Raw genomic sequence first — 19855 nt, 5'->3', positions numbered from 1 at the left:
TCCTCCCTGACAACCTGACACTTTATCCCGGTGTCACAAGTATGGTTCTGATTTAACCACTTCTTTCCAACTGCTATAAACTAGAGTGAATTGGTTAATTTATATTACAATACGGCAGGTAATAAACTCAGACTAGTTGAGTGGAAAAATATGTGTAAATCTGCACAAATGATTATTGCACAGAGAAGAGGGGTCAGGTTGGCAGACGCTTTAACCCTGAGGGCTCTGCAGTGACCCAGGTAACTTGTCTGCTGCGCACATGCGCACTGGCTGCTCCAGGTCTCTGGATATCTGGGTGGGGTGTGAATAAGAGGGCAGGCAGCAATCTGAACACTTCACATCAGCCCTTCCTGATGGTGTTTTGGTGCAGCTGAGAGTGGAGCTGGCAGACCCCAGCCCTGTACACAGCTCAGTGAGGACACATCTACCCTGGACACTGCTACACTGATGGGCTCAGCCGTGAGGAGATAGGAAAACCAGAAACCCTTCTCTCTGGATCATTCAGCAGTTTGGGACTTTTCTCTCCCTCCAGTCTCCCAACCAAGCGGACTGCTGGCGGTCTCCTCTCTCCTCTGGATCCAGGTACATCACTCTGTACCAAGTCCCCTGACCCCCACCCCTCATACTATCTATCACAGGACACTGCACTGATGCTGCCAGTTACACTTCATTTCACAAAACTAATGTACTGAGCGGCACACAGGGAAATATCCCACTTATCGCAGAAGTTTTATAATACTGAGAAACTATCACATGGGGGAGAGAAAGTGTCATCAGTTAGTTGTTCAAATTGTTGGCTCAGAAGAGGTGGATAAATATTTCAGTGTCTGACCAGAATATGAAATGTAACAAACGTTACACATTTCATCCTTTTAAATGTAATTTATAGTATATAGTGGAAGATTTTTTAAATATGAAAATGTCAAAAGTGTTTTTGATGAGATATAATTATATGTGGACAGTTTTCCTTTACAGACAACTGTCAGTTTCACAAGTGTTCGGTCTGTGTGCTGCACCAGTAGATACCAAGCTTAATTTGTTTATGCATATTACATTTTACTATATACAAATGCCTGCGATAAAGTTTGATATTTATCAAACAAATTAGACAATCTCGCGTTTCTGGCGTTAAAATGTCACCTTTATCTGATTCTAATTAAAAATATATATATTTAAAATTCATTTTAGTATTAAGAAAGTCTCTCGGAAAACCGAAACTAACGAAAAACGATATATAGGTAGAGAAGAAAAATATTTATATAAATTAGGTAATTAGTAGCTAACATGACGCTTCAATTAAACGGGGGGGAGATAAATGATAAATATGGAAATCGCTTATGCTTCTAATTAAACCGAATTGAAAAGATGTCGGTTGGATTTGCTGTGTTTATATAGCGCTTGCTTATAGCGACTTGTATATGACTGTAGAGGGAGGTACAGGGCAGTTTAGATGTACATAAAATACAAATATTAAAGCCAGAAATATCTTTTATCTACTGTGTACAGATTAATAGAGGAGACAGGCGACAGAAGGGTGCGAATAATGACATTTACAATGTAATTTATGATTGCAGAGCTCAGTGTGACAAGGTGCAATACTTGGTAGGAACAAGTTGGAAGGGAGGGGTCGGGGGAGATGGGGGGGATAGCTGACCAAAAATTTACACAGTCATGGGGTATATAGATTTGTAAAATAACAAAACAATGATGACTATATTACAACGGATTCTTAATGCTAAATTATTTCCAGATGTTTTCAATAAAGGATGTTCCTGTATTAGCCAACTACAGACAATACAAGTTCCTTTTCATGATAATGTGACCAGGTTACGCTCTTTCTAAAATATCACATCTTAGTTGCGCCTCAGAGCTGACCATTAGCGCTGTATGTAATAACCTTCCGATATGTCCACAGAAAGCAGCCTGCGATTATGGCAAGTCATATCTGAATTCTATTGTGCGCTCAAAAGATTACTACAAAAATTTACGTATACCGGGAAACCGTTTACAATTGGGGGACTTTTCTAAGAAAAATATATTATTTTATTATTACAGATTTCCAAACAAAATTTAAACAATACAGACGATAAATACTATATTGCACGACGCATAGACAAAAACATGTATTACTACAATATATATATATATATTATAAATAAACGTACTATCCAATGTATACTTGATCTGATTAGCAGCTGATATTCTCCGTGTCCTATTACACACATAGGCGACCTGTAACTGGACCCCGATCGTACGGTACATTATAATATCTGTATTTTTATGACTTATATATATTTATCAACGCTTGTGTCACTTTGAGAAAAAAAATATTTTAGAAAATCTATTGCGGTATTTTTAAGATGCCGATTACTACCAAAGTTAAACCTCACTTGTTACCTTTCAATAGGAAATACTGTGATACATGGTTTTCGTACATTAGTCTGTGTGTTTATTGCTATAAATGATACAATAATAAATGAGTCAGAGGATATTGTGAGACTTTTAACGTTAGTTATTACTCTTTCTCGCCACTCATTGAATGAGATGTTTATTCCACAATCCACTTGTTTGGTTTATATTCTACACCTCTGTTTCACATTTCTTACTCCTGATCTCATCCATGTGGCTCTCAGCTGTGAGCACTTATATAAATACATCCCCATACATATCCAGCTGTATACACAGATGTTCCCTCTGTCAAAAGCTTCACTCTGTGCCAAAGTTTTATGTATTATAGGCAGCAAGATGATTGCTCTTCACTACAATGTAAATTAAAATAACGTGTAAATTAGAGTTGATTCGGAGCCCATCAAAGAGCTGTGATAATGTATATAGGCGCATGGCTGCTCATATCCTTACACTGTAATGCCAAAGCCCAGGTAGGAAATGAGTGACTCTCCATCTGTTGTGGAACTACAAGTCTCAGCATGCCCTGACAGCCAGAACTTCCTTGATGACCTCTTTTCCAAATTGTCATATCCCCAACGCTGTCTCCTCATTCCCAACATATTAATAACCTGTGTCCTGAGATAACTTAGCTACCCCTGCACTGCTCTTACAGGTGTCTTATGTCTCCTATTTATGTACTTACCAGCGCTTCCTAGGGAATAGATTGATTCCATGAATTGACCCTCATTCTCTTTATCAAATGTCCTCACCTACCCGTAGACAATCAGTGAATCACACCCTATTTGTTAGGCTAAACTGGGGTGTTCACATGTGCGATTATAACCGGTAGTGTTACAGTAATTTACCTGTGGGATATAGGGATATCCTTAAACATGGTCTGCTGAGGGTCTTTGAGGGGAACAATTTAGAAACTTGTACTATTTGCATGATAGCAGCGTGTGTGTGTATTGGGTAATGACCTTAATAATATAAAATAATATATTTCTTATAACTGGCATTATTACATTGTTAACTTTTTTTCTGAACTAATCTTTAAAACATTAAATGGTGATTTACCCTTACTTGGACCATCATGCAACTTCTTTTAAGAGTTAATATTTTTTTATGTTTTCCTAAGGATGGCTGTTGGATGAGAACATAGATCCTCCAAGCTTGAGTTAAACATAAGCCCTTAGTAAATTACCCTTCATAAACCGTATTCTGTAATGAAAAAAATCAATAGCCCCCAAACCAAATCTATTTTAACCACTTACTTTGTCAAAAATTCACAATTCTTCTTATTGGAACTCTATTCTTACAAATAATTTATCTCAGAACACCAATCCCAACATTCCCATTTACATGATCATTGACTAAGTACTGTGAAGGTGCCTGAAGGTTTATTTTCATGTTAAAATATTTTACACATTTTTATTATTATTATTATTATTATTATTATTATTATTATTACAGCCAAGATCTCTCCTATTTTGCATTATTACTATGGATTTTATAATGGGCAAAAAGTAACATTAAGGACAGCAGAAATGTCGCCATAAAATAAAAATAATAGTAAATTATAGGGAGAGACAATTTGGTGACATAAGTCGTTAATCTGCATTTCTAAAACTGTGGCGTTCAAACTGCTTCCAAGTATAGGTGAACTATACTGGAAAGAAAAGGTACAGTAGAAAATCTGAGATTCTTCTTATGTGGATATCACTTGATATTGTGCATAAGAATAGTGTTATTTATGTGTTCCTATACTGTTTCATAAAAGTCTAAATATATGAAGAAATTCCTAACTCACAGTATTATATACAACGGTTTTATATCTTAAAATAACCTTAATGTCACATGTGAGATTCCTAAATAGTGAGTATTAACAATCACTCCATACTACTATAGAGATTTATAACAGACATTATTGACAATCATCATAGATTACTGAAGAATCTACATTTATGTGATACTGTTTTCTATCTTGTTTAAATATAAATGACATCATTTAGAGTCGAACGCAAAGTCAGTTTAAGAAGTGTAGGAGTGGGAGTGTGCCGCAGCTTGAAAGGGTATTACCAGTGGCAAGCAACCCCATTAGTGTCCCACTCTTAATACCCTATCGAGCTGCGAGCAGTTCCTGCAGCTAGCTAAAGCTTGCGCCACCTAATTCCTGCCACACAGCTTTAGCCCTGTTTTGATGTGTGTTGCGTCTGCGCCTCACTGCGACTAGGATGTGTTTACATGGTCACGCCGTCACAATTCCACATTCCTCCCATTCTCTTGTAGTGAGTCGCAAGCTGTCGCAAGTGTTAATTGCGTCCAAGATGCAGGCGGATTTGGGGATTTCTGCACATGTGTGGTAGTGGTTTTTGGTTAGATGCGCCTAAAACGGACTTTTTGCGTCCGACTCTAAATGAGGTCCAAAATCTTCAATAAAGAATACAGTAAAATAAAATCTGTAATAATTAGTGATTTCTATCATAGATAAACCTCAAGCAGCTCATGTTGCATTGGACGCAAATTGCGTTGTCGGGCTATAATACAATGAATAATCTCAGAACTAGTACTTTGTGCACTTGTGCAGAAGTACAAAAAAAAAGCCTATTATATGCCGAAATTGCAATTTGCGTTCAACTCAACATGACCCCCAAATTTCCATTATATAATAAAGTAGAAATAAAACAAACTGTGTCAGAGTAAAGAGATGGCAAACAACGTCTTCCTTCTCCTATATCAACATGAGGTTTAAAAAGAATTGGAACGTTTAACATTGTACCAACTATGCTGGAAGCACGAAGGATTGTAAGAAATAGTTTGCAGGTATGGTGTTCCTCCAAGAATTGCAGTTATTCACAAAGTAAGAGGTCAAAATACATTTTGTTTTAGCGCCATTTAATTTTTTCTTAAGGGTGTACACAAAAGTGGCCAATGCTCTGCAAAGCTGAATGCAGTGTTAGTTAATGTTCTGCAGAGCGGAGAGCAGTGGTGGGTAATGTCCTTTAGAGCTGAGGGGCAGGGGCGTAGGAACAAAGATTTTCATGGGGGGGACAAAAGGCCAAGGACTACTATAGGGCTTTGAGCCCCTTTTTCTCGCATTTAGTATCTAATTTTATGAAAGTTTTAACAGTGACTGTAGATATACAAAGACTACCGATTCTATATTAATGTTTGTCAGTGTTTTAGGGGTTGGGCAACCCCGGTTTCATTATTTACTTTACTATAAAAATATATTTATACATTAAATATTATTATTATTATTATTATTATTATTATTATTATTATTATTATTATTAACTACCAATTACTACAATAGCTGTTAGAAAGATAAATAAATTCAAATGTTCATCTTAAAAAAATGTACATTTTTCATAGTTTTTATTCAGATTTCATTGACAGCCCAATCTCATTGGATTGGGACTATTTTTAAATCTACAGTCACTGGTCATGGTCTGGGCTATAAATGTAAATCGCTATATCTCTTGTTTGTTACTGGACGCACCGCACGAAATTCAGGGTAAAAGTAAAGTGAATAGCTGTTCATCATCAATACAAGTTAGTTATTAAATGTTTATGCACGAAACACTCAGTTTTTTTTAAATAAACAAATCAATCTATTGTCGCTTCATCCCCGTTATTCATTTTGTTCATCCCCATTCGTTTTTGTGTAGAAGTTCATGGGGGGGAGGGCAAAGCACAGTCTTTTGCCCACCCATCACAAATCATGGCTGCCCCCTATGACCCCCCTGTTCATACACTCCTGGTGGTGGGTAATGTTCTGCAGAGCTTAATGCAGTGGTGGGTAACGTTCTGTAGAGCTGAGGGCAGTGGTGGGTAACGTTCTGTAGAGCTGAGGGCAGTGGTGGGTAATGTTCTGTAGAGCTGAGAGCAGTGGTGGGTAATGTTCTGCAGAGCTTAATGCAGTGGTGGGTAACGTTCTGTAGAGCTGAGGGCAGTGGTGGGTAATGTTCTGCATAGCGTAAAGCAGTGGTGGGTAATGTTCTGCAGTGCTTAATGCATTGGTGGGTAACGTTCTGTAGAGCTGAGGGCAGTGGTGGGTAACGTTCTGTAGAGCTGAGGGCAGTGGTGGGTAATGTTCTGTAGAGCTGAGGGCAGTGGTGGGTAATGTTCTGCATAGCGTAAAGCAGTGGTGGGTAATGTTCTGCAGAGATTAATGCAATGGTGAGTAACGTTCTGCATAGCGTAAAGCAGTGGTGGGTAATGTTCTGCAGAGATTAATGCAATGGTGATGTAAAACTGAGGCGAATTGTGATATTTAGGACTGTATGACACCAATGCTCATTCTCATAATATCATCTGATGCGTCTCATAAAAGGTAATACATTATAAGACTGATGGCCACTTGGGAGTCCCTGAAACATATATTGTTAACTACTGGCTTGTTACATGGATAAAAATAAGTTCTGTTTCTATAAGAAATAAAGGAAATATTTCTGGACCACTCTGTATTGGACACTATCATTTATTAAATGTAATAACACATTACAGAAGTTATCACAGGACTAACAATATTGAATCTGGTATTTTTGCAGTGCCTGGTGTGGATATGGTGGAGAAAGTCCAGTGCCCTCTGGTGACCAGTCTCGCGCATGGCAGGGAAGAATCTCCTGGGAGCTCTGAACAAGACTCTCATCTTTCTTTGGAAAAAGGGAAACTTGATGGAGCAAGGGCTGGCGGGAGTAACAGTGGTATGGGAGGTCGTCCAGCAGCTGCCAATGCTGCACGTGAGAGAAGCAGAGTGCAAACCTTACGCCATGCTTTCCTAGAGCTACAAAGGACACTACCTTCTGTACCTCCAGATACAAAACTCTCCAAGTTGGATGTTCTCATATTGGCTACAACCTACATTGCCCATCTTACCCGTAGTCTCCAGGAAGAAGATGAGAACAGCCAAGACCACCAGTCCAATCCCCCAAGGAACTCTGTCAATCTTAGTCCAGAACTTCTAGGGACTCTGCACAGTGGGGATGGGTACTTACATCCAGTCAAGGTATGGAAATCTGTTCTTAGTGTGTCCTTAAATATGTCTTAAATAACTAATAAAATAAGCCTATAAATTCAAACTATAATTTATATAGCTGCAATTATATGTGTATAACATTTCATAGGCCTGTGACTATAAAAGGGTCATCCCACACAGTTTTGTTTCTCGTTAATTGGCACGTTAAGTACCTTTAAGCATGCATCTGATTTTTTTATATCAAAATCTCTCTGATGTATGACTGCCAATCACACATACACCATGTCATGTGATGAAGGAGGGGGGGGGAATTTTACAGTGCACAGAACAGACTGAGCTCAGAGGGGCATTCCAAAGCCTCTCTGCTCACTACATCATGTGCCATGTGACTGTTTGCCATAGTCATCACCTGACACTGTGCTAACTTTGTAGAATTATTTACATTAATAGCAGCCTGAAGAAACAAACCAAGGAAAAAAATGTTGATTAACAAGCTTCTTCTTATAGCCTGCCACAGTGATTTATGTTAAAAATCAGACCATGTTTTCATGGAATTGCTGCTTTGAAGGGAAAAAAAAGAGTATAGTAACTCATCTAAAACTTCAGAACAGGCTACTTTTAAGAATTTGAATTAAATGCAGCCTCAAACCTTCTGAAATCTTTTATTGCATTAATAATACTAACATTGAGTAAAGCAATGTAAACTAGTTCAATTGGCTATATTTAAAATGAAGTCATAATGTAGCAAGCTGCATTAATATAAATTAGAAATGCAGACATAAAACCTATATAATGAGAAGTATTGTATTTTACACACATCTACATCTACCAGTAGGTGTTTGCACTGTGAGTGGAAACAGTGTAAACAATGATTTTAACCCACATCCCCAGCAATGCGAGGCAGCATTAGGAACCACTGTGCCCCGTTGTTAAGAAAGTTAACCACTAAAGAAATGTAGTGTGGCCATATTGGCATTTATTCAGTATGACCCCAGTGTGACTTGAGTCTGGCATGTATGATTCAGCGCCAGCTAATGTCGTCCTATGATCACAGACAGCTGACAGTCTACAACAGCCACTGGATTTTGAGGCTGGTATTGGGTGACATGGAATATGTTTAACTGAAACCCACTAATATCAGTCTATGTTACGCTACAAGAACATATCTATTCAACATTTGCAGAAGAAGATAATGTTCAGATCATTGCCATTCAAACTATGGAGTTCCTTCTGATACAGTTCTTCATGGTATACACAATTACAATTAACCATCCCAACATTGCAGAGCATGTCAGCCTATGTTACACAACTAACTTCCCATCCTAATACACTTCACAAGCCATAGGATCACTAAATAAGTAATAATAACAATATGACATTTTCGCAAACTTTTTTCTTTTGTTGTCTCGGTTATGTACATTACCAATGTGGTAATTATTGTCTGTTTGCTTCATAGTATATAAAGTAATAATTCTCCATATCTCCACATAACATAAACTGAACAATAAAGTACAATATTAATCAGTATCTATAAAGTAGCAGTTGGGGAAACACACTGACACTGTATTATTGACAAGTGTAAAGTATTCCTTGCTTCACTCAGGATAAATGCAATTTATTAAACATAAACAAAAAATCTGTAGGATATACTACATTGGCACGTTGTTAAATTTAGATACACAATTTCACATCACATCGGATACAAGACATTTTAGGGGAGGATGAGCGGTCAGTGAAACTACTACACGAGAGCTATGAATGGGAAAGGGTCTATTCGTACTGCTAGAAATCATTTCCTGTATTTTTTAATGTTGGTTAAACTTTTTACAACGTAAACAACGATCATGATCAACAAGAATTACCCAGTGCAAAAATATGGGGCCTGATTAATTAAGGATCTTAAATTAAGAAGTTTCTTATTTAAGTCTCCTGGACAAAACCATGTTACAATGCAAGGGGTGCAAATTAGTTTTCTGTTTTGCACATAAGTTAAATACTGACTGTTTTTTCATGTTTCACACAAATACTTGATAGCTTATTTGTACACTGAAATTTAAAGTTGATATTTGTGTGCTACATGAAAAAACAGTCAGTATTTAACTTATGTGCAAAACAGAAAACTAGTTTGCACCCCTTGCATTGTAACATGGTTTTGTCCAGGAGACTTAGAAACTTCTTAATTTAAGATCCTTAATGAATCAGGCCCATGGTGTATAATTAACCTACATAGCCTTTCTGTTACACTGTAACTATTTCAAAGTCTGTGAAACGGGCCCCAAAATTAAGTTTGTGTGTTATAAAATGATAACCCTGAATGATCATTATGGATAAAAGTGAATCTATCTATTAATCCCTAGGAACTAGTGACATAATTTCAGGCAAGGTGCACCAAGTGGCCTTACTTCATCCAAAGTAGATGACAGATATATTTAGACGTACAATGAAAATAAATCCTTCACACTAACTTGAGTGTATTCCAGTGTTCTTTAGCCAGAAATCGTAGAAAATATAAAATGTGAGTGGCAATACAGTCTAACTGAAGGAAGGGGAAAGGGTTAAAGACTATCAATAAGACTCAATGTCCATTTATAACAGTGTACCCAACATGGCCATCTTGTCAAAAGGCTGACAAGATGTACTGAAATCAGCAATATCACATAACGCAGCATTGTATCTGTACGTGAGAGATGTTAATTACAAGAATATTCCTCATCTTACATGAGTAACCCTTCATCTGCTGGCTGTAAAACAATACATTTACACATAAATACCAGAATGTAATAGTATCATCCAATACAAATTCTGATCTGCATTTGTTTCAATACCCTTTCTGATGGCAAGATAAACAGTGCGTAGAAGAGATTGTGTATCGGTTACATTTACTGCCGCATCGTTGTATCTAATTTAAATAATATCGGTGACACAGATTCCATTCAGCAAATCTCCACATATTTTATTCCATACAGCTAAAAAAACAATGCGACACCATTTAACAGTCTACAAAATATCACTAGGTAAAAATAATTGATACATACTATGTTTGTTTGATGATAGCCATTGATACAGTTTCTTAAGGCTAGTAATCGCATGTAAACAAGTATGGAAATGGAAGCCATAGGCTCCAGTGACCACATATACATTAGCGTTTGAACCTGCAGTTGTATATGCTTTGAGGCTCAGTTACTTGTGTTCACCACAGATGAAGTCATTGCACCCCCCCCCCACACTGACCGTATGTTAATGTCATTGACTACCTCATGTTAAACGTGATTGCATACTCTCATTCATTTTCAAAAATGTAGCATAGAAAAAATGACATTGGAATTATTACTGTATTTAAATTTGAAACTATACAGTTCCAGGTCTCGGTAAAATGAAGACAGACAGTGAGTTTATTTACCCAGAATTCAGATGCCTGATGTACCTGGATTAACCGGCTTAGTGAAAATGGAAACCTGTCACTGTTTTACTGCTTGTGGCACCCAAAGAAAAGAAAGATAGACATCTATAATCTTAGCCAACTTTATATCATATGGCTGCTGAGGGTTTCATAATTATCGCACCTTGCTCAGGAAACTAACGTGTGACTATTAATGCACAGGACTGTGAGAGTAATGCTGCCTGTAGGGCAAATAAATAGCTGATGGTGACGATTTCCTAAATTTATATCATACTACAAAATCATTTTTTTTACCTAACCTGATTGGCTGCTCGAACGAACAAGGATCGACTAAAATTTTTATGGTGAATATACATTGACATATATTATGCAGTATTTTATGAAAAGACTACATCCATATCATAAATACAATGAAATGCTTACCATATATGAATTGCTACCGTATATAACTGAATAAATATATATATATATATATATATATATATATATATATAAGTAAAGGGTCCGATTCAATCCTGCCGTGAATGACGCGGTGTTAACAGTATTACCGTTAATACGGTAATTTTAACCTGGATTTCTTTTCGTGGCTTAGGGAGCCGTGAGTAAAAATCCAGCGTTGAAATTACTGTATTAACGGTAAAACTGCTAACGCAGCGTTATTCGTGGCAAAAATTGAATCAGCCCCTAAGTATTCACAAACATCTTGGTATGGTTTTCTGGTAACGTCTTGGCCTTCTGAAGCCGTCAAGCACAGAACAGGAGTTTATTTCCTTCTTTGTTTCTTCAACCACAATTGCCAGAATAAGAGCAATAAACACAGACTGAAAAAATAAAACGTGTTTTATTAGCTCTTCAATATGCTGCCACCAGCAAGGAGACATTTAAAGACCACTACTCCTAAAATACAAGTTTCCATTTAAAAAAATGAACATCCATAAATACTGTTAAACTTCCATTTGTATGTCCTGATTTTACACTTTGTTTTACTGTCCCCTTATTCTCTAATGCATTTCTATGGACCCCTTCCCCGGATTTCCCATTTCAGTAATGCAAAACAGAAAATCTAGTGCATACATAGGACAGGGCATGCTGCTGGAATATGTCTGATTGTTTTCTTTCCTTCAGCTAACTTTTATGTTTTATTGGTATGATTTTTTTTTGCGTTTTTTCTTTATTCTACTTGAAATTTGACATGGATTAAACGTTTCTCTCATTATAAACCTTCTCAGATCTCTTGTAAAAATGTAGAAGGGGATTGCCTGCATTTAGAAGTTCCCATATCTTGACAGACCTTGACATTTACATTTGCTGTTCAGCTTAGTGAAAACATTGGCCCAAAATCAGTGTGTGACCCCAAAATTAATTATAGCCTTAACGGATTTTTAAATATTAGTATTTTGCATGGTTTACATAAAAGGTCATATTGTATGTATTGGTGCCCTTATTTGCACCCAATTTGGGTACCTGCAGCTGTGAGTGAATGCAACGCACGGTGGTACAGTCCATACTTCAAGCTGTTTTTCTGTGTGTTAAGTACTATGATTGTCACAATTGTGACATTGTTGCAGATATTGTTTTTATAATGTGATATCTATTCATTCTATTTTCCTAGCACCCTGCAGCTGGGTAGGTCACCTCGTATATAATGGATCTTGGGACACTACACCTTAAATGATGACATGCTCACTTCATATTTATAATTTAATTGTATTTATTCTACTATGCACAACCTTTGGGTCACTTTGATTATTGTTACTTTTTCTTGATTCTAAATATACCTCTGTCATTTCTGGCTTATTTTACCTGCTTCTGTTTAATATTATTTGAAAACAAACAAACACAAAAATGAACATGCACAGCCGACAAAATAAAAACAGATAGTAGCAATTGAATTCTATACACCTAATAAAATATTTTGAATCCTTATTTAAGATTTGATCAGAGATAAACATTTCCAGGCATGACATTTTTAAAACCTGTAAATACACCCTTAAATTAGGGATAGTTGGCAACTATGGTTATAACAATAATATAAAACTACATATTCTGTAGCCTGTTTTATCAACAAGTAGGTAACACTGAGGGATGCAGATGAACATATTATAAGATGTAGGCTTATTATACAGACTGCCACGTCCTCAGACTCTCATGTAGTGTGCCAAAATATTCAGCAAGTTGTCGGCGGCGGAGAGCACAGACCTAGATGGAGGGAAATCTATGTGTCACTTGTTCTTTAATTGCTTTTATTTTTCTACAAGGCAGAGTTTCTAAACCCTTTAAGTGGTCACATTTTTCATATCCTATATTTTTTTCTGCCACATAAAATCTTTTCAGTACAGTGGTCTTCAAACTGCAGCAAATAAAATTACACTAATAGCAAATAAGAACAATAATCTCTAACAGTTTCTATTTAATAGTAATAGTGCATTCAAAGTAACTTTATCCTCTGCTAACGACACAAGAGAGGCAGAGTAAGACATGCTGGCTGGATGTTCATTGATTATGTAATTGTTTGAAGCTGCTATTGAGGATAACTTCTACATTTATAGTGTGTGTTATATTATTATAAATCTGCAGGTATAGAACATTTTATCCAGATACTTGTGTCTTCATCATCATCATCATCATCATCATCATCATCTTTTATTTATATAGCGCCACTAATTCCACAGCGCTGTACAGAGAACTCACATCAGTCTAAATTCCCTAACACACACACACACACACACAGGTCAATTTGATAGCAGCCAATTAACCTACTAGTATGTTATGTATCTTGATGTTTTCTGCATACATAAGCTGGAACAACATGCCTAATTGTTACTAAAACAGATTTAAAAGTTACCCCTGTCTTTCTTCACTTTGCCATTGGCATTCCCTTGTACAACAGTGCTCCTCACAGTGACTAGGACTAGGCATTTGATGATGATGATCATCAGGCAATAGCGAGTCTTTCATTTCAATTCTTTCTGCATTTTGAAACGTTCTGTGTAGAGAAACTGGATAAATGATTACCTAGCTGTACTTTGTATTTCATACCATACCTCCAAAATATCCCGATTTAAGCAGGACAGTTCCAACTAGAGGGTTTGGGACAGCTTTGTCCTGTGGGTCAGAAAATTGGGAGGTTTGACCCATTCATTGCAGCTTTGTAGCAGTGGTAATGAATGAGTGCATAAGGGGCAGCCTAAGGCTTCCAAACCTCTAGACTTCCCCTTGGGATATGGCCATGTCCCTTGTCCTGGTTTATAGTGCTCCAAAGATACGAGGTAAGTATTTAAGATATTTTTATGGCTGTATTTTAAATGGAATCGTGATAAAGCTGAATGTATGAGGCCCTAGTTGTTGGGCTTATTTCCATAGGCCTGTGTGTGTGAGAGTGTAATAATAGCTGGACTGAGGAATGATTTGGAGGTCAATGTAACTGAAAACTCCAGTTTATAGTTTATTCTTCAGTGACTGCAAAATGAGTTCATTTATGTCACTGGTACTTAAAAAAAGAGTGATTAGTGCTGTTGTTTGAGAGGAAATGCATATATGTATCAGACTGTAGTAGACAACAATAAAGTATGAGATAATCAGTTCTTTATTTACTATGAGGCTTAAAAATACTATTTGTAAATGTTTTCTTTCCCTTGTCGGAGACAATTGATACTTTCTCGGGCTGGAGTTGCTTAGACGATAAATTCAAGATAAAGAGCAGAGAGCTGTAGCCAAGATAATTGTAAAATGATTTGCATGTTGTCTTTCAGAAATGGCCCATGAGATCCAGACTTTACATTGGCGCTACAGGGCAGTTTCTCCACAAGTCATCTGGATCTGAGAACCAGGAGCAAGACGAGAACTTCCAACGATCAGAGAGCTAAGACTGAGATGTTCACTGTGCCGGAACAGAACAAGCAGAGAGCGGGACAGCGTCCTTATATTTGCTGATAAGATTTTCTGTCTGCAATTCTTCACATATCAAGTTCTGTCTCGTACCCTCTGGTGAACTTATGGTGCCATATCATCTTATTGATTAGTGAATGTACCAATCAATATCGCATACAGATATATTTATTACAACATACATTGGATCACATTTGGTAAATCTGATTATTTACATATTTTACCAAAATATTTGATACCAATTATTTCCTACATTTTCCAAACAAATGCCCTGTTATCATTAAGACTCGGGGGGGGGGGGGGGGGGTTAAGGTTATTCTCCTCCATAATGTTGTTTTAGAGATTATTTTATATTTATGTTAAATTCACAAGCTCTAGTAACAAAACCCAACTAACTAGCTCCCATTATTTTTAAATGAAAACCCGGGACATCCTTGTGACTTGAACTTGGTTCGGGCCATAAAGTTCTCCCTTTACTTCCAATTGGGTAGAAAATAAGGTAAGGAATCTAACCCTGGTTTATCCTATATGGTTGCAACTGGGGTTTATGGACAAATAAGCAATATGAGTTAAAGATTTCTAGTGGGACAAGATAGGACTTTGCTGGGAAAATCAGGACACATGGGAGCTTAACTTAACTCAAATAAAATGGTCTTCTCCGCCCAGTAATGTTGAATAATGATTCTACAAGATCACCTATATCTAGAGTCAGTAACCGGAGATCTATTCATGAACAACTATTTGCATGTCTGGCCCACAAAGCCTATCTATTTTTATGCTGTATCTCCTGTTATTGTGCTGGTGTAAACTGATCTATGCCGTTTTGGCAATTAACTAATATTTAATATATTAAAAGAAAATCGGAACCTGTAAATGTTTTAGTTTTAGAGATTGCTGACATATGAAGACACTAAACATATCTGACATCTAAAAGATTGGTAAGGATTGTGGATCTCCAGAGTTTAGCTCACCACACCTAACCTTTGTCACAGTCTTGGTGACTTGCAGTATATTTACGATTACACCTTTTACATTCACGAATTCTGCACGTGAACTAGCGAGCCTCTACATGCAATGTACATAGTGAAAGAATTTTAAGTCATTTCCGCTTCTAATAAATTAATGTGTATTGTCTTGCAAAGTGACATATATCCTATACTTTCTCCAAATGTCTCTTGTGTATAAGATGTAATAATCTATGTATGTGTAAATTTAAATGTTGTGTGCGTCCACATGTTTATACGTGTCCCTTGTGACATATTGCCTGTACATGACACACTTCTCATGACTTCTACTGCTATGTTAAATCTTCTTGAGAAGCTTTTGGCATTATTTACATTGTGCTTTTAAGGAATTTTGTATATTTAAGAGAATTGAATTGTCATGCCTGGCTGGAAGGCTGTGCTCTTTCAGTAAAAACATTTGCACTAAATGCATGCAACAATAGGCAAACAGTTTGTCATGTTAAGTGGGCTGTCAGATCACGGACAATACTACCCATTTATTGAAAGTGATTCCCAGTGGCTGGGAGTTTTTCTGTTTCATTTGTGCTACAACAAAACAAAGTAGGAAATATGCGAAGAAAAAAAACTGTTCTATTGTTTTGTAGCTGTAAAACAAATCCTGTATCAGGACACTTTTTCCCACTGGGTCTGCTGTTGACAAATGGATTTAACCCTTCCATTCCTAGAGAGGACAGGACAGTGGCCTGTACGTATATATCTACCTTCCGCACAGATGACGACTGCGGAGTGAAATATGCATTAAATTAAGTCAGGGAATAGTGATAGTTAATAAATTTGCGGGATTGTGGGGAGTTTTATTTAAAGTATTGTGACTTTATGGTACTCGTCTGTCCATAAATTGCTTTAACTTGGAAAATAACAGCTTGCACTGTAGCTAAGTGAACACTGCATGAAACATTGTGGCCTTGGTCCATAGTTTGCCACTGCGGCATTTGATAAAACACAACATTGTGTTCAGCACCAAGATCTGGTCCTGCATGCTCTCAATGCCTACTGGGCAAATCATGGACTTAAAAGACTGCTATGTAACTGGCATACCCAGAGGTTCAAGAGACAGAGTGGGTAATATTCAATTGTTAGCGATTCCCCCCCCCCCCCCCCCTGTGTTAAAAAAAAAAAACCTCCTGCAGGTTTTTGACGGCAATAGCAACCGTTTTGACTTAGCGCAGCGGTAAAACTTGTGCAAATCAATTGAAAAAGAGGGAACGCTGCCCCCGCGCATTAAAAATTGTGTTTGCAAGATTTTCGGGGAGTTTTTACACGGTCATGTAAAACACAAAAAAAAGGTTTTGCATACATTTCCATACATTAGATTGCATTACACAATGATAATATATACATTACAGTACTTTCTTTAGCATATTTTTTAATTGAATTACTTTTTATCATACAATCATCTATACCGTGTTAAAACACATTACTACATCCATATTTGTACCAAAAACATACATAAATATAATTAATTAGTGATTTAATTTTTTTATTTTTTTTTATTTCATTATTTTTTCACAAGAAGATCAACTTACACAAGTTAGGCATTAGTGAATAACATAAGTTTAACTTTTTTTCACATTTTTATATGATTTCAAATACTTTTCAGTTTTTTTTTATTTTTAACACACCCCAAGGAGGTGCGAGATAAAACAGCATATTGACCTGCTTACCCAAAGCGTTAAAAAACAATTGAATAGCTTTTAACGCGGCTGCCCCTCGCACACCCTATACTTTCAATAGACCTTGTACTGGAGCGCGAGAGGACCGTTTCATGAAAAAAAACGTAGCGTTAAAAATGGAATTGAATTGCGGGTAAAGTTAACCCGCTCGAAAATGATAAAAAACAGAATTAAAATGATTTAACACAGTAAAAAAAATAATACTCGCAGACAATTGAATACCCCCCAGAGTGTAGCTTACCAACACTCACATGCATTGTGCTCAGTTATCAACAGTATAATTGCCTATGGTCAATGCTGGTCTAATATAATACAGACTATCAAAAAAACATCTACACATCATCATCATCATCATCATCATCATCATGATGATGATGATGATGATGATGATGAACAGTATAATTGCCTATGGTCAATGCTGGTCTAATATAATACAGACTATCAAAAAAACATCTACACATCATCATCATCATCATCATCATCATCATCATCATGATGATGATGATGATGATGAACAGTATAATTCCCTATGGTCAATACTGGTCTAATATAATACAGACTACCAAAAAAACATCTACACATCACACTATCTAAGTGATAAAGTATAATTGCTTAGCTCTTATAATTGTGTGAAGTTCAGTACTTGTTTTTTGTTTTTTTTTAAATCCTTTATGCTTATGATGTGGAGACAAAATATTGTCGACAAATCTTTGCATTTCCCACAGTGATACTGTCCATAATCTCCCTGGGTCCTTGTATTGGAAGGTCATTTACAGGGGTGTAATAAAAATCACATACAGTGTAGTCATATAAAGTTAGGAGCAAAGCGGGAAACAGGAGCAAATTTGCTCTTGGACAAACCATGTTAAAATGCGAGGGGTGCAAATACATCTATTTATTTATTTATTTTTTTGCATGCGGGGAAAATACTGGCTGCTTTCACATGTAGCATGCAAATACTGAGCAGCGTTATTTATACACTGCAATTTAGGATTGAGCTAGGACACACAACCTCCTAAATATAAATCAGTCCGCACATTTTAAATTTGCCCCCTGCAGTGCTATTTGGTTTTTTTAAATTTGCACATTTGCTCCTTTTTTCCTAACCATAAATGAGGTCCATTAAGTCTATGAGGTAATAAGGTGTTATTGTGAGGACTAAATGCATGAGGAAAATCACAACAAAGACCACTGATACTGAAATGGGCTTCTTGGTTTCTTTCTGAGGGAGAGATGTTTTCATTGCCAAATACAAAATACACTCACCTGACCTGACGGAGACCCAAACCTCATTCCACCCTAGGCAGCTGTCTCTTCTGCCTAACCTAAGGCTTTATAGATACTGATGCACCTGTGGCCAAAAGAAAAAGGCAATGGAGGTTTGTGATGTGTCATCCATGTGTCTTACTGTACTGCAGATTTATTTAATACAAACATCCCTAGTACAAGCCGCTCCTCACCTGATGAATGCAGCTAAAACCACAGGTGTCTCACTAGCAGCAACATGTACTAAGCCCAAGGTTCAGGCCTAACCCTACAACTGAGGAATAAAAGTTATAACCCTTTGCTTGTAACACTGTGTTCTGTGTTCTATAGATATTTCAAGTGGGACTAAAACCTGTCTCCTAACATTAAAACACTTCATATAACAACCATCTATTTATTAAATAAATATTTTAGACTGACATATCAGTTCTATGATCTCAGCAGTGCGCTAAGGTACACAGACTAATGACCACAACTAAAACTTTACATTTTCTCATACAGTCCACTATGTTTTCTTTCTAATTAAAATGTCAGTATGATGATGTGGGATTATTTATAATGTTCCAGTGACATCAACCAAAGAGCATTACAGAGGTTGCTCACATTTGGACAATCCTTTCATAAACAATATATTTGGTAAGGAGGAAGGTCCTCCCGGGGACCGCCTCATCACCTGTATTGTACAGCTGGCTACTTGCTTGTCTCCCTTCAGTGGTGCTGTATTGAAGAGCTAAGGACAGACTGATTTCTCCAACACCGAGAGCTGGATTTCCTTCCATGAAATGGGGGGGCTATTAGTTATATACAGGGGGTGGGATTGATTAAGAGGGGGTTGTACAAGGTGGACAACCCCATTTAACATGTCAAAGGTCATTAAGGAAAATAAAAAATAGTGTATTTCCTTATAAGATACCTTGAAGTGAAGTCAGCAAGGACACTGTGACAGCTATTGTTATTGAAAATAAAATCTAATTAAAGAATGTGATAGATTGAAGTTTCTAATTTTCTTACTAAGGCTTCCTCAATGTTGCTTTCAATTTATATAGCAAATAGTGATTTTTAAGTTAATCATGGACACTTTTAATGCATTAAGAATAACTATTATATATGGATGACATCGAATGTGTGGCTAAGCAAGGCATTTCGAATAATTAGACACACTTGGTTATAGGGTGATTCCAACTAAAATTACATTTTTACCCAAAATCCTCTTCCTCCTCAGAAATGTAGGGGG

At 36.8% G+C, this 19855-nt stretch overlaps 1 protein-coding gene across 1 annotated transcript; it reads left to right on the top strand.

Moving 5' to 3' along the window:
* The first annotated feature begins 469 nt into the window (after positions 1–469).
* On the top strand, positions 470–14635 carry TCF24 (transcription factor 24). The gene is made up of 3 exons (XM_075214424.1): positions 470–582; positions 6942–7399; positions 14522–14635. Exons 2-3 carry the CDS (start codon positions 6956–6958, stop codon positions 14633–14635), a joined length of 558 nt encoding a protein of 185 aa, XP_075070525.1. The 5' UTR covers positions 470–582; positions 6942–6955.
* The last annotated feature ends 5220 nt before the right edge of the window (positions 14636–19855 follow it).

The sequence above is a fragment of the Mixophyes fleayi genome, chromosome 5 (genome assembly GCF_038048845.1).
Source record: "Mixophyes fleayi isolate aMixFle1 chromosome 5, aMixFle1.hap1, whole genome shotgun sequence".
Classification (NCBI taxonomy): Eukaryota; Metazoa; Chordata; class Amphibia; order Anura; family Limnodynastidae; genus Mixophyes; species Mixophyes fleayi.
This window is presented reverse-complemented; position numbering and strand designations above follow the sequence as displayed.